Source organism: Anabrus simplex, chromosome 2 (assembly GCF_040414725.1).
Source record: "Anabrus simplex isolate iqAnaSimp1 chromosome 2, ASM4041472v1, whole genome shotgun sequence".
NCBI lineage: Eukaryota > Metazoa > Arthropoda > Insecta > Orthoptera > Tettigoniidae > Anabrus > Anabrus simplex.
In genome coordinates this window covers 262,171,875-262,186,921 of record NC_090266.1, presented here as the reverse complement: position 1 = coordinate 262,186,921, position 15,047 = coordinate 262,171,875, and the positions used below count along the sequence as shown (strand labels likewise).

Genomic DNA, 15,047 nt, shown 5'->3' with positions numbered 1-15,047 from the left:
TTGTCTTTTCGGGACTGGTTCTTCTGATGATGAATCTGGTGATTCATCATCCTGAGGGGCTTGTACTGTAGAGTTTCATTTTCTTCTTCTCAGTCACTTTCATACAGATCAGAATCCGAATCATTTACAAGTTCCGTAATAATCGGTTCACTTATCTGTGGGCTGTATGCACGTGTTGGATTTCCTTTACCTGTACTAGGTCCGGGATCCATATCTCAATATACAGTATAAATAAACTACTTGAGAGATGATTGAAGACTGTTGACTCGCTACACTTTCATTTTAAATCTGTGAAGTCATATAATCCATCATTAGACCACATACGTATAAATTTGACCTCATCTAACCTGAGCGCGCGAGGGGCACGCATGTTAATAATTAGGTGAGATCTAGTTGAGTGTGCATGGCTACAAAACATTGTCCCTAGGTTGCACCACCAATCACTATTGATCGATAACACCACCTGTTGGTAGTACAGGAAATTGTGAAAACGTTAAAACAAAAATTAATTCGATAACATGAATAGCTTTCAAGTGACTGAATTTCAAATTTCATGGTAGTAGTATTACTAACAGAGGCACTCAGGCGCACGCCGTGTGGTAGTAATATTACTACCGGGCGCATAGTGTTAAAAGCATCACTCAAACTTATTCTTCTACTTATGTGATTCCACGCCAGCTCACCACATAGTCGAGCATCTCATCTCTGTACTTCCAAGTCTTCTCAGCCCAAAGTTTGCAACATTTTTGTAACACTGCTCCTTTGTCGGAAATCACCCAGAACAAATTGTGCTGCTTTCCTTTGAATTTTTTCCAGTTTTCGTATTGGGTAGTCCTGGTGAGGGTCTCATTCACTGGAGCCATACCCTAACTGCGGTCTTACCAGAGTTTTATATGCCCCGTCCTTCACATCCTTACTACAACCCCTAACACACACTCATAGCCAAGTGAAGGGATCTGTAACCTTTCTTAACTACCTCATTAATGTGATTATCCCAATGAAGATCATTTCTTATATTAACACCTAGGTTCTTACATTGTTCCCCATGAGCATAATAATTGGAACTGGGAGGACTTTTTCCCTTGGTAAAACTTACAACTTGACTTTTCAACCCATTTACATTCATACCGTTGTCTGCTGTCCATCTCACAACATTAAGTCCCCCTGCAGTCGCTCACAGTCCTGCAACTCATTTACTAATCTATATGGTATAACATCATATGCAAATAGCCTTATCTGTGATTCCAGATCTTTACTTGTGTCATGTGTGTGTATGTGTGTATATATATAAGGAAACTTAAATGTCCAATAATACTGCCTTGCAAGACCCGCCTCTTAATCAGTACATATCACCTACTCTAGTGCTCTCAGTATGTTTTCTAGAAATTTAGCCACCCATTCAACTACTCTTGTCTAGTCCAATAGCCCTCATTTTCGTCAATAATCTCCCTTGATCTACCATATCAAAAGCGTGGATAGGTCAGTAGCGATACTCCATTTAACGTCTTAACCAGTTTATCGCTCTTAGTGCAATTTTATTTGATGTAAATAAATAAATAAATAAATAAATATCACACGAGAACATGTTCACTTCCTTGTGTAAACTATTGTCACTGTAAGTCACAACACACAGTTTCACACAATAGCAAGTGACAATTCAACACTTAATAGCGGAGTACTCTGAAGTACATTCTGACAAGTACAGATGTCAACAACTCTGACTCGCTCACTATAACGCACGCTCTTGAATTGACTCCACCTTGGAGCCCAACAGTCACTCAGAGTTCAACACTTGACTGACTGACTCACTGACTGACAGCTCGATATATATACTGTTCAATCAACTGTCTAGAATTATTGATTTCTGGAAGGGTTCTTACAACACTCTAAATGGAACACACTCGAAACATCACTCAACCGTCTAGTCGAATTGAGTACTCCAGTAATGGATTCAGCTCGAACTTTCGTTCACTGTTTACCAATACACATGGAAAGCTCTCCAACATTGCTAATATCTCTACATGCATCTGGATAATAAACCTTGCAGTAAGTTTCCAGAACCCTTCATATATACCAAATTATAGCAGAATACACCTAATATACAAACATTATATAGTTTTCTACAGCTTTCAAATATATAGATTTTGAGGTTAAACTTATACACAATGCGTATTTGAGGTTATTTGAATTTATAGTACATATTTACAAGGAAACCATGTATTAGTCATATATAACATTTAATAAAAGAATAATTTAGAATTTGATAAAATATAATTAAAATATGTTAAACATAATAATTCAAGGTTTTGCAACAGTTAGTATGTCATATCTATGTCAGTTATCCCCACTAAAACCTTCATGGCCAAGTGCACGAACCCCGTTTAGCGTAATCAGCGTTTAAGATTCTTCTTAAACCTTGTTTAAATGAAACTGCGGAGCATCATTCCTGATTAATACTTTAATCCCTGATTATTGTCGGTTAAAGTTAAACAGTCAAATTCGAGCGGTTACCAAACATAAACAGTGATTAGCAGTGAAGGCAAAATGGCTGCCAGATTTGGAGATGATATTGAAGATGAACTTTTATATTTGGAATATCTGGAGCAGAATGGAAATGAGCGCGAAGGTATAATAGTGGAGAGAGGTGATCCTTTTGAAGAACTTAGTGATAGGAAATTTTTGGAAAGGTTTCGCTTATCTAAACAAACAGTTTCATTTCTTCTGGAAACAATGCAAAATAACCTACAATTTCCAACACAGAGAAATAATCCTGTTTCTGCTATCAACAGACTGCTCACTGCATTGAGGTATTATGCTACTGGTTCCTTTAACATAATTGTAGGTGATACTACTAATATACACAGAACAACAGCAGCTCGGATTATACACGACGTGAGTAATATTATAGCTTCCTTCAGTCAACGTTATATATATTTCCCAACATCGCAAGCAGAAAAGAAGGAGGTAATGGGAAGCTTTTTTAATATTGCTAGATTCCCTGGTGTAATTGGAACCATCGACTGCACCCACGTTCGCATCAGATCTCCAGGTGGAGAAAATGCCGAGATATTTCGGAATAGAAAAGGTTATTTTTCCATAAATTGTCAGACAATAAGTGACAGTAATTTACTCATGAGAGATATTGTAGCTAGGTGGCCTGGTTCTGTCCATGACAGTACAATATTTCAGAACTGCAGTAAGAGGGCACAATTCGAGAGAGGTGAAATACAACATGGTTACTTATTGGGAGATAGTGGATATCCGTGCAAGCCATTTCTCTTAACACCTCTGCTGAACCCGCAAACCAGAGAAGAGCATATGTACAATAGGGCACATATTAAGACAAGAAAGACAGTATGGTGTATGGAAGCGGAGGTTTCCTGCTCTTTCTGTTGGTTTGAGGTGTGAAGTCCATAAAGCTCTAAATATAATTGTTGCTACAGCAGTATTGAACAATATTGCAATTTCAACAAAAGAAGAAAACCCTCCGGATGATTTAATGGTTCATCACATTATCGAAGAGCTGCAGCAAGCTGGAGGTCCTGATATCGAAGATGGCGAACAATTAAATCCAGTACACCAAATGTACAGAAATGACAATGCTGGCACAGCAGTGCGCCAGGCTTTAGTAAATGGTCATTTCAGGTGAGTGAAATTTATTAACTTTTGAAAAAACCACACACTTTAGCAAATTAGTATTCTATCGACCGGTCACACTCCTCATCGTCCTAACCTACTAGCACAAATGAACTTGACTTTTATAGAAAATGAAAATAAAAGTATGCTAATCTTAACACTTGCTGCTTTACAAAACCCACTTAGTTTGGCCTATCTTCGTTCTTGTTCATATTTTTCCAGTATTTTAGTTTTTCTTTCATAATGTTTAGTTTTAACTCTTTTATTTCCATTTCTTTCTCATTACTTCTAACTGATAATCCAACACTGAAATTCTTCTTTCACAGGCATCTGTAATTTTGTCTCTGGGTGTTGACAGTCTACGCCGACGAGATTTAGCTCTATTTGATAATACAGTATCAGCTGACGTTAAAGGTTGTACTGCTGTATGTGAAGACGGTAGGCATGGTGGTTGAGTCAATGAATTTATGGGAGGTTTGATTAAGGGATTCAGTGCTTCCGCTTGACCTTGACTTTGAGTACAAGTTTCTGCCGCGTCAGCAGATGGTGCTACTACAGCTGGCAGTGTTCCTGTTTCGTGTGCTTCAGTTTCGTTACATCTTTCTTCCAGTTCCACGTCATCAAACGGAAGGACTAAAACTGAAAAAAGAAGAAAACGTGTAATTAATATGTTCAGTTGGAGGTTAACTGTTAAATGCCTGATACAAATTGCATTAGTGTACTCTGTGTCCATACACTTACCTTCATTCACATGTCCTTGGTATAAAGCATCTGAATCATGAGCGTTCATAAGTGGTGTGATAGTCGGTTGTATTAGAGCCATAACCTTTTCAGTAGTTTTAGACAATGTGGGCTTAAAGTTACCACCACCAGTTGCGTTCATCATCACTTTATTGTCTGCACATATTTTTCTTGTTTTCCTTTTCAAGTTCTCATAACAGGTCTTCAAGTTTCTTGCACTCCTGCAAGAGACACCTGAAAAAAAAAAAGAAAACCAGAACTATAACATGCTAGAGTGACAACACTATTTTGCTTTCACTATTTATGAAATTAAGGAGCATCTACTTTTAATTATAGTTTTGAAGTATTGCTTTTGAAAATAATCTGAATTTAGAAGGCTTTAAATCGCAATAGCACAGATAAATAGAATTATAATATTCGGGTGTATTAATATTGTTTTTTCGTACAATTTTACGGGAATAAATAAACCCAAGTACTTTTAGTTGTAGTTTTGTAGTACCGGTACTCGTATTGTACAGGAAATAATCTGCCATACCATATATTCTGTTGACCGATTTTCATAACCTAACTCGAAATACTGTATTAATTCACAATAGTACAGAGAAATATAATGCTTACCTGCAATAGAATTGAATTCTTCTGCGATTTTCTCCCATGTTTCATGTTTCTGCTTTACTGTAACTCCATCTGTCTTTTTATTTTCTATGACATCTTTGTGTCTGATCACTAATTCAGCCACAATATCGGTTTCAAAATCCGAAAAATTGGACGACCTTTTCCTCTTTTGTTCATCCATGTTTCTAACAAGTACTTCCAGCTTCCAGCAAAGAATAAATTAATATTCCTCCTTCTTCTTCTTCTCCTTCCTGAGAGGTGTGGTTCTAACAAAAGAAACACGAAATCGTCGAAGCGCGTTCACTATTCTTCGCTACCAAGTTAAACATCAGGGTAGTGTTTAATTCTACTGCTAGCTAAACATGCTTAACTAAACATTGATTAAGAATGGTGCTCCACACTTCCCTCTAACCAGTCCTTAAATTTAAACCATGTTTACGTACACACTGGTTAGCTGAATCTTAAACGAGGTTGGTGCACTTGGCCATCAATATCTATCCTGTACATTCCTTACTCTAGGTCTTAAATTATATCTAGGTGTCCTTATATTTATGTCTTTGTCTCTCTTATTCCTCACTGTTTAACTACACTTAGACTACCTCAGTCACACTGTCTTCTCGTTGACGCTGTTGCAGTACATGTTTCGCAGCCAGATAGTTCGATCGGGCCACCGCCTTTCCATGGGGGATCTGCCGGGTCCAGCCGATGGTGTCAGTGTTCCCGGTGACAATGATCCGCAGGTCCTCGCATGGCAGTCGAAGCTCCACTAGCTCTCTCCTCATTTGCACCTTTTTGTTCTGTCGGGGCCTACACATCTTTGTAGTCCACCGGTGTGATGCACGGGACTGGTTGTGGTGGTGATGGTTACTGTTTTAAGAGGAAGTACAACTAGGCAACCATCCAGGCTCTCACGTCACGAAATTGGCCCTGTTGAGTCTCCTCTTTTTCCGGAGTGCTGAATTCAACGTTCCTACCGTCATATGGTTTCGTGCCGGGACTAGTGTCCTGGTCAGGTGGCACACTCGTTTGTTGGTTGTCAGTTCGGACCCCATTGGTTCTCCATCTCTTTAAGGGTGTCCCACTGGCCGTGTTGTTGCCATTGTTACAATGATCCCTTCATCCCGTGGAGTTGCCATCTTCACAACGCCGCAGCCGCCATAACTGCTTGCAGGCTTCACCCATGTCTCCACAGGTGTCGTACTTTCACACAGGATACTCGCTTTATCCGCTGCACCTTGAACTATGGACTCCACAACCACGAGCATCACTTCGGTCCGGTTCATTGTTGTCCTGTGCGACATCGGTGATCACCTTGGTTTTGAGAGAGCGCACTTCGTTGTCCAAAGAATTGATTTGGCCCTTTATTTCTTGAGACTGGGCCTCGATTGTACCCTCGAGTTTTCCAAACTGGGCCTCTATGTTTTTAGACTGGGTCTCGATTTTTTCAGACTGGGCCTGAATCAAAGCAGTTAGTTGTGCAAACATATTGACCGACCTCGATAGCTGCAGTCGCTTAAGTGCGTCCAGTATCCAGTATTCGGGAGATAGTGGGTTCGAACCCCACTGTCGGCAGCCCTGAAGATGGTTTTCCGTGGTTTCCCATTTTCACACCAGGCAAATGCTGGGGCTGTACCTTAATTAAGGCCTCGGCCGCTTCCTTCCCAGTCCTAGCCCATTCCTGTCCCATCGTCGCCATAAGACCTATCTGTGTTGGTGCGACGTAAAACCAATAGCAAAAAAAAAGCAAACATATTGTTTATCCGGTCGTTGTTTTCTTCCTCTGAGGTGACTTCGAAGTCGAAACTGCCTGGGTCCTCCTCATTGTCTATCAGATCCTGGTGCAGCCTCTCTTGTAATTCCGCTTTGCTTCCAGCCGTCGGTAAACCTCGGGATGCCAGCACTTTTCGTAAAATCACCACGGTCATTTGGTCGATCTTCATTGCTGAGTCTCGAAGTATCCTGACCTGTCACACACGGTCGCCAATTTATCGCTTTCAATGTAATTTTATTTGACATAAATATCACGCGAGAACATGTTTACTTCCTTGTGTAAACTACTTTGTCGCTCTAAGTCACAACACACAATTACTCACAACGGCAAGTGACACTACAGTACTTCATGGTGGAGTACCCTGAAGTCGATTCTGACAAGTACAGATCTCATCAACACTGACTCACACTGTCTTGAAGTGACTGCACGTCGGAGCCCAACAGTCACTCAGAGTCCAACACTTGACTGACAGCTCAATATATATACTGTGACACTACAATACTTAATATTGGAGTACCCTGAAGTCGATTCTGACAAGTACAGATCTCAACAATACTGACTCGCTCACTATAACACACACTGTCTTGAACTAGAACTGTCTAGAATTATCGATTTCTGGAAGGGTTCTTACAACACTCTAAATAGAACACACTCAAAACATCAATCGACCAGCTAGTCAAATGGAGTACCCCAATAATGGATCCAGCTCAAACTTTCGTTTACTGTTTACAATTACCCATTAAAATCTCTCCAACATCCTTAATATCTCTACATGTATTTGGATAATAAACGTTACAGTAAGTTTCCAGAACCCTTCATATATACCAAATCATAGCAGAATACACCTAATATACGAACATTATAGTTTTCTACAGCTTTCGACTATATAGATTTTGAGGTTCAACATATACACAATACGTATTTGAGGTTATGCGAATTTATAGTATATATTTACAGGGAAACCATGTGTTAGTCATATTTAACATTTAATAAAATATAATTAAAATATGTTAAACATAATAATTGAAGGTTTTACAACAGTTAGGATGTCATATCTATGACAAGTTTCAACTGTAAATGCAGTGGAAAAAACTGGTTTGTGTAGTGTCATGTCTGTAAGAAAACCATGCATTTTGTGTACACTTCATGAGAGATTAGCCTATAAAGGTCCACTATAGTATACTAGTTCCTGAATTTTACTTATTATTGTATATCAATATGGCAAACTCTCTATTGCCCAGATTGCAGATTATGTGTATGTAGTTATGGAAGCATTTCTGTATAAGAAGGAACATCAACAGAGCACAATTATGCTGATTCAAAGCAATTTCCCACCCATAGAAACAGATTTTCAAATTCATTATATGTCCATTGTGAAGAAAACTCACAAAAATAATGGCAGACAGCCAAAATTTCAATCTCATAAATTTATGTGGATGAAGAGAGACACTTAAGCTATGCAACCGGTTGTAGACAATTTTCTCCACATTTGAACTTTGTTTCACAGAGATACAGTAAATGTTTCCTAATTTAGCTTAACCTGTGCAAGTGAGGACTTTCCAAAACATGCCTATCGTCCATTTCACAATGGAAAAGCCACACTTAATGGCTCTGTTTTTCCTGTTGCAGGGTGCTTGCAGCGTTTGGATTTTATAATTAGGATTACAATTCATTGTTGCACTGCACATTCTTGAGAAGTTACTACTGTATCAGCAGCTGCAAATCAAGTACAAACATGTTGTCCTCACTATAGTAAAAATAAAAAGAAGCAGCTAGAAGTTATTGATAGGTTAGAAAAGGGTGAATCAGCAACAAGACTCACTAATGATTGTGGTATAGGAATCCGGACAGCCAGAGACTTAAAGAAAACAAAGAAAAGCTCCTGTAATTTGCAAGCAGAACAGATAGCCAGGCTAGGCTGTCATAACCTAAAGAGTATAAAAGTCTCAACTTACACAGATCTGGATGAAGAACTGCATGTTTATTTCAAACAGAAAAGAGCAGGAGCTCCCTTGTCAGGTTCCATGTTAATCAAGAAAGCAGAACTCTGATGCATTTTTACCTTTAAGTCACATGGTCATATTCCCCTTTTCTTTAACCTCATAATTTCACCACTGGGAGAACTGCACAAACTTCTGAAATTTGAAGAAGAATATAATGCTTCTTCAGATTAGACTACATAGTTTAAACAGTGCTATGAGATTCTAGGCATCAGGATGAGAAATTGAGTGCTAACAATGAAGCCGTGATGAATTCCTCACTTTTATAGAACATGATCTGCCAGAGCAAATTTATAACATTTGAGACTGGGCTCTGTTGGAAGAGTATGCTAACATGGAATTTAGCTTTCTGAATTGAAGCACTTGCTTCTGGACATAAGGCCAGTAAAGATAGGTTATTTGTTCTCTGTGCAAATTCAGCAGTTGAAGTTAAACTGGAACTTCTTGTTATTTGAAAATTAGAAAAAAACACGGGCATTCAAGGGAATTGTTAACCTTTAACTTCATTACATTCATCAAAAGGAGTGTGAATGGGGCAGCAGCATCATCATCTTTTGCACAATTTTGACAGTCATTGTTGTAAGTGTTAAGCACATGCATTTATAAACTGAAATGTGTTGTCGGTATCATATTTATTTTGTTAGTGTGATTGTAGAAATAAGTAAGGTGAATTTCTTCAAGAAACACCAGACTGAAATCTGCAGTATATTAATAACTGTAGACTCTGTGATATACAGGATTTATGCACAGTAATACTGTCAAATGTGCATCCACTGTACAGGGACTCTTTCCTTGTAAGCAAGAAGAAGTAGCAATAATTGAAGATTGTGTGTTAGCAAAGGAGTTATGCCCACCGAGACCAGATCTTTGCATCAGTCAAGTATTCAGAGACAAAAGAAAGATGATAATGTGAGAGAGGAAGAAGGAAAAGAGCTGCATACAGAATTTAAAGGTATAAATAATTTCAAATAGTTATGAAGTGAATTAATGGAGAATTCAAGACTGGATATGTAAATCAAGAGGAGAGTACAACTTGGGAGTGTTTTCAATGACTGAATGTAAAAATCTACCATGGAATAAAGATGTCCAGATGAAGGTTAAAGAAATAATGAACAAGGCATATTATGGCATATTCATCTGAGATTTGGCTAGTGACAAAAATAATGGTCAAACATTGACAGATGTTTGTCACTGGAAACAAGGAGAGTGAAATGGGAAATTGGACATACAGATAAAAATAAAGTTGAAAATATTGAGTTATGAAACAGGAAGTGCCAAAACAAAGTAATCACTCTTCTCTTATGCAACGGAAGGTCGTGCATAACTGTTTAGAACCAACACAGAACAGCTAGTCCAGTAGACCATAGAATGTTCTTGGCAGGGTGCCCTACACAAATTATGCCTGCATGATGTTTCATATTTCTCACGATCGTGTTTCGAGGCTTCAGTTTCCACGTTACGCCTAATTACTCTTAGTGTTTAACTACCTTCAAATTTAATGACAAGCTGCGACCTTGACCACATCTTTTGAAAGACATATTTCTCTGTGTTTGTGATATCGCTTGTTTATAATGCATATACATACTATTGCCTTGGAGAAATAGGACACAATTTAATGAACCATTTTATTAGAACTTTAAATTTTATCCAATAAGATCTAGTTTTAATCTCGGACTTCATTATTTTAGAATGACCATAGATAGTGCTCCATTATTTTATCATGAGTTTATCAAATGTAATTCAATTCACAATATATGTACCGATATTTTAGATAATAAGGTTACAAGGCTGATTTTCTAGCTTCTTTTTTAGTTTTTAAGTGTAATATTTTAAGATTGTATTCAAGGCTGAAGATGCCCTTAAATGGGGTGAAACATGTCCCGAAAGTGATAAATGATTGTTTGTATTTGTAACCACATATAAGTGGACAAGAAGTATTGAATAGTTGTATTAATAAATACTTTCATTGGATTTTAAGTTATAACAACTTTCAATACGGATAAAACATTACGTTTATGACATGTAATAAGTGGTATGTTCCGAGCTGTCAGTGGAGAGATGGCATGGAATGACATTAGTAGACAAACAAGTTTGAGTTTCGTCTTTAAAAGTAGGAAAGATCACAGTATGAAGGTAAAGTTGGAATTCAAGAGGACAAAGTGGGGCAAATATTCATTTATAGGAAGGGGAGTTAGAGATTGGAATAACTTACCGAGGGAGATGTTCAATAAATTTCCAATCGCATTGAAATCATTTAAGAAAAGGCTAAACACTTCGACTGTGTGTAGAATGTTCAAATGTAGACTTGTCAAAAGTGCTTGGGACCGGGCGAGTTGGCCATACAGTTAGGGGCGCGCAGCTGTGAGCTCGCATCCGGGATATAGTGGGTTCGAACCCCACTGTGGGCAGCCCTGAAAATGGTTTTCCGTGGTTTCCCATTTTCCATACTTAATTAAGGCTACAGCCTCTTCCTTTCCATTCCTAAGCCTTTCCTGTCCCATCGTCACCGTAAGACCTATCTGTGTCGGTGCAATGTAAAGCAAATAGCAAAAAAAAAAAACTGCTTGGAAGTGTTGTCATTATTATTGATTTCTCCAAGTAGATTGTAAATAATTATGTTCTACTAATCCGTTTCTTACTGAATATGACATGACAAAGCCAGACTAACTCTAATTCTGAGGTAGCAGTAATACTTGAATTTATAAAGAAAGCATTTGTCAAATCTTTTTGACTTTGTTTCAGTGTTTGTGAAACTGAATCTGTGATTGATTCCCCAGTGCCTTATATCACAGCTTTATAAAATTATTCTGAATGTACTCTTGGTTATGTTACAGCACACAAAACAACCTTGTATTTTATTCTCATAACTTTATGGTGTTTTTGTATGCTATATCTGTTGATCACAATTTCTCTGCTCATTGTTGCAGATTTTCTCAAAGGAATACATTAATCTCTTGCTGACTGGATACTTCTTCTGTCTCGGGATACTGGCTCTTTGTCATCTGTTGAGGTAATGGTTGTTACCGTTTGGTTGAATCATGAAAAAGTTTAGAGTTCAGTCATGTTCTCATTTTTCTTTCATGTTATTTGTAAGAGGTCATATGCAACTGGCCATGTGCATAGTGCCTTTTATTGGGCACCGATCTCTTGCGCTCAAGCTTATGGGCTCAGGTCCAAGCACAGTTTCTTGGCATTTAGAACCTTTACTGCTCATTGACACAGCCCTCTTCCTTCTAGCAATGTACTGTATAATCCTGAATGCCACCTGAACGTTTTTAGAAAATATTGTTTCTAAAAATTGGGCACGGGTCTTATTCAAGCCTTCCTTTTCGCGGCGCGATTCTTCATGCGTCTTAGGGAATGTTATGTTTTTTAGTGTATTTTAGTTTAAAGGGTTGGCATTGGATTCAACCACATCTTCCGACAGTATTTGTTTGAAAATAACAAGTGGATATGTGAGTACCGTATTGTTCTTTCTTATGTATTTCATATGATAATGGGGATTTGTTCTAAAATATAAATGTGTGTAAAACTTTCCTAAAAGTCTACTGTAGTTTATAAGCTCACTAAATTATTTCTAAGTACGGAACAACCCTGAAATCAAGCTTCGGCACACTCATGGTCGCCGTGACTTGGCAGCCGAGCTTCACAGCGCGTGCTCCCCCAAACCCAAACACACTTCCACTTTTCTTTTACTGTAAGCGCCTTGTGGCAGTCAGTCTACAGTCCCACGTTCTTAGAGTGCTATGTGTAAACATGGATTCAACAAAGCATTTGCAGTCATTTACTGTAAGTGAAAAACTGAGTTATAAAGGAAGCTGAAATTATCGGAAATCGTGCCGCCGGTGGGAAATACGACATTGATGAATGTTGTATTCGAGATTTGAGAAATATTTTCTTCTAAACACTAGTGGTGATCCCATGGGCAGAGTGCACAGTTTCCTGAAATTGAAAGGATTCTGTACAAATACATAACAGAAAGGTGGGAATTGGGATACAGCATGTCTTTTAGAAATCACAAAAACCGTCAGTTCAAAGCAGTCCTGAAACAGCTGTATACCGAGTGGCGGTGGTTGATAATCATGCACTGGTGCCAACTGGTCGAATTAAGCGCCCAGAAGTTCAACTGCTTTGTTCATGGGTAAAGACAGCATGGGATCGTATCTCTGGTGACCTCGTCCGTAAAAGTTTTCAGAAGTGCACTATTTCTAATGCTATGTATGGCAGCGAATGATTGTCAGAGTGATAGTGAAGGCTCCGAAGTTTCTTCTGTTGATGAATGAAGTGTTGACCATCGTTCTGTGATTGATAAATTTTTTTGTGTGTGTTTTAAATAATTTCTTGGGTATTATTTCAAGGATACCGGTACTTAAAAACTGTCTGAAACTATTTTAAATTTGTGAAACATACATAGTGGAATGACATTCTTGTTCTGTAGCAAATATTGTAAATAAATTTGAGTAAAAATTTTATCCTTTAAATTATAGGGTGCAGGTGTTATTTAGGGGCGGGCAGTACTTGGGATTATACGGTATATCTCTTTTTATGGTTTGAGAGTATGAACTTATGAGGAACAGATTTATGGGACAAATATTCTGAAGAGGAAGAAATAAATTATAAATATGTTTGAACTGTAGAATATACCAGGGCCCTGCACGAGGTAGAACCAAGCACGTTACTGAAAAATGACTGCAGTGTCAGCACGGTGGCACTAGAGAGACCCAGCCAGAATAGTTCTGATAAGGCTGGGTACTAACACTGCAGTGTCAAGGTGGGAGTTGATCAGTGTTGGCAGACTTGCTTTGTACTGGCAACGTTCTTGCCTCCAGCGCTGGCCAAACAGCTTCTCTCCGTCCCTTTGTATGGTTACTTTCAATCTGTAATTGTCACAAAGATACACTTCTAGTACATGTGAAGTTACGATTTTATTGCAAATTTTGTGGGACTTTATTACTTTAATAGGAACAATTCACTACTTTAAACTTCTGATTACTCCTTGTTTTTATGCTGTCTCTCATACTGAATACAGTATGTAGATGATTGCTGGTGAACTCGCAAACAGACTTGCATTGTACTGGCAATTCTTGCCCCCAGCGCTCCTTACTGTGTAATGATATGTGTAATGAAAGCGCTGGCCAAAAGCTTCTCTCCCTTCATCTACTGAATTGGGATGAGGGACTTGTCATCCATCAATGAAGATATTCCCAGTAATACTGAAGCCTTATTCAAACTTAGCATGTGTTGTGGGGATGCATAACATGGCACGCACCATACGCGACAAATTTGGAAGTACGTTTTCTTGATTTTTCCAAAATATTTTCAGGTAAACGTTGTCTTTGTCTTCATGATCATGTGACTTGTCTTTTTAGCCTCAGGTTCTTCTCCAGAATATATAATTTCAAAAGGTCCTTTACGTAGAATGCAGAACACCTATAAGTTGGTGTCTGTTTGCACTACTGATCATTTTCATTCTTCTGAATGAGGGAGTAAGGAAAATCACAAATGTTTGGCTCTGTCACGTGAATCCTTTTATTAAAGAGAAATTAAACGTATTCAACAATTTTGAGAATCATGTGATAGTTGTCTGCTATGGAGTTTATGCATTTTTCCAGTTGATCCTTCATGAGAAGTGTAAATGGCACTGTTGATTGAAGTTTCCTTTGAAAAATGTAATGTGCGATTAAGGTGACGTATTAGTTACTTGTTGAAGGCGGACATAATCAAACTTATGTCCCTGGCAGGAAAGGCTGAGTTTTGTGAGAGGATGGAAAGATTGTGGGCAGCACACAGTTTTGGAAGAGAAACAGAATAAAATCTGTAATTGATTACTTTCTGGTGGAAAAGACAAATCGCAGACAGTTGATGGATGTAACAGCTTTACCAGGAGAAGCATTCGATTGTGACCATAGAGTTGTGATAGCAAAATTGAGAGTGGGGAGAATGGAAAAATTAAAGGAGCTAAATTAAGTGTGGAGATTAAAAGATAAGAATGTACAGGATAAATTTCTGGAGAGACTGAAACAAATAATTCCAGTTGCTGAAGTAGGAAACGTGGAAGATGAATGGTCCATCTTCAAAAGGGCATTTGTAAGTGGGGCAAAGGGTGCCTGTGGTAGAATATTGACGAGAATGAAAGAAAAGGAGACAGTGGTGGAATGAGAGTGCGAGAGAGGCAGTGAAAGAATAGAAGAATGCATGGCAAGAATGGTATAGAGATTTAAAAAAGAAAGCAATAGGACGTATCTTGATAATAAAAGCAAATGTAAGAAATTGGTAAGAGAAGA

At 38.3% G+C, this 15,047-nt stretch overlaps 1 protein-coding gene across 1 annotated transcript in view; it reads left to right on the top strand.

The window, feature by feature from the left end:
- Positions 1–15,047, top strand: part of LOC136864042 (minor histocompatibility antigen H13) — a 129,125-nt gene that overhangs the window by 25,923 nt on the left and 88,155 nt on the right. Inside the window, exon 3 of the mRNA XM_067140565.2 lies at positions 11,691–11,773. Coding sequence (XP_066996666.1) covers positions 11,691–11,773 — 83 coding nt within the window. The remainder of the gene's footprint in view (positions 1–11,690; positions 11,774–15,047) is intronic.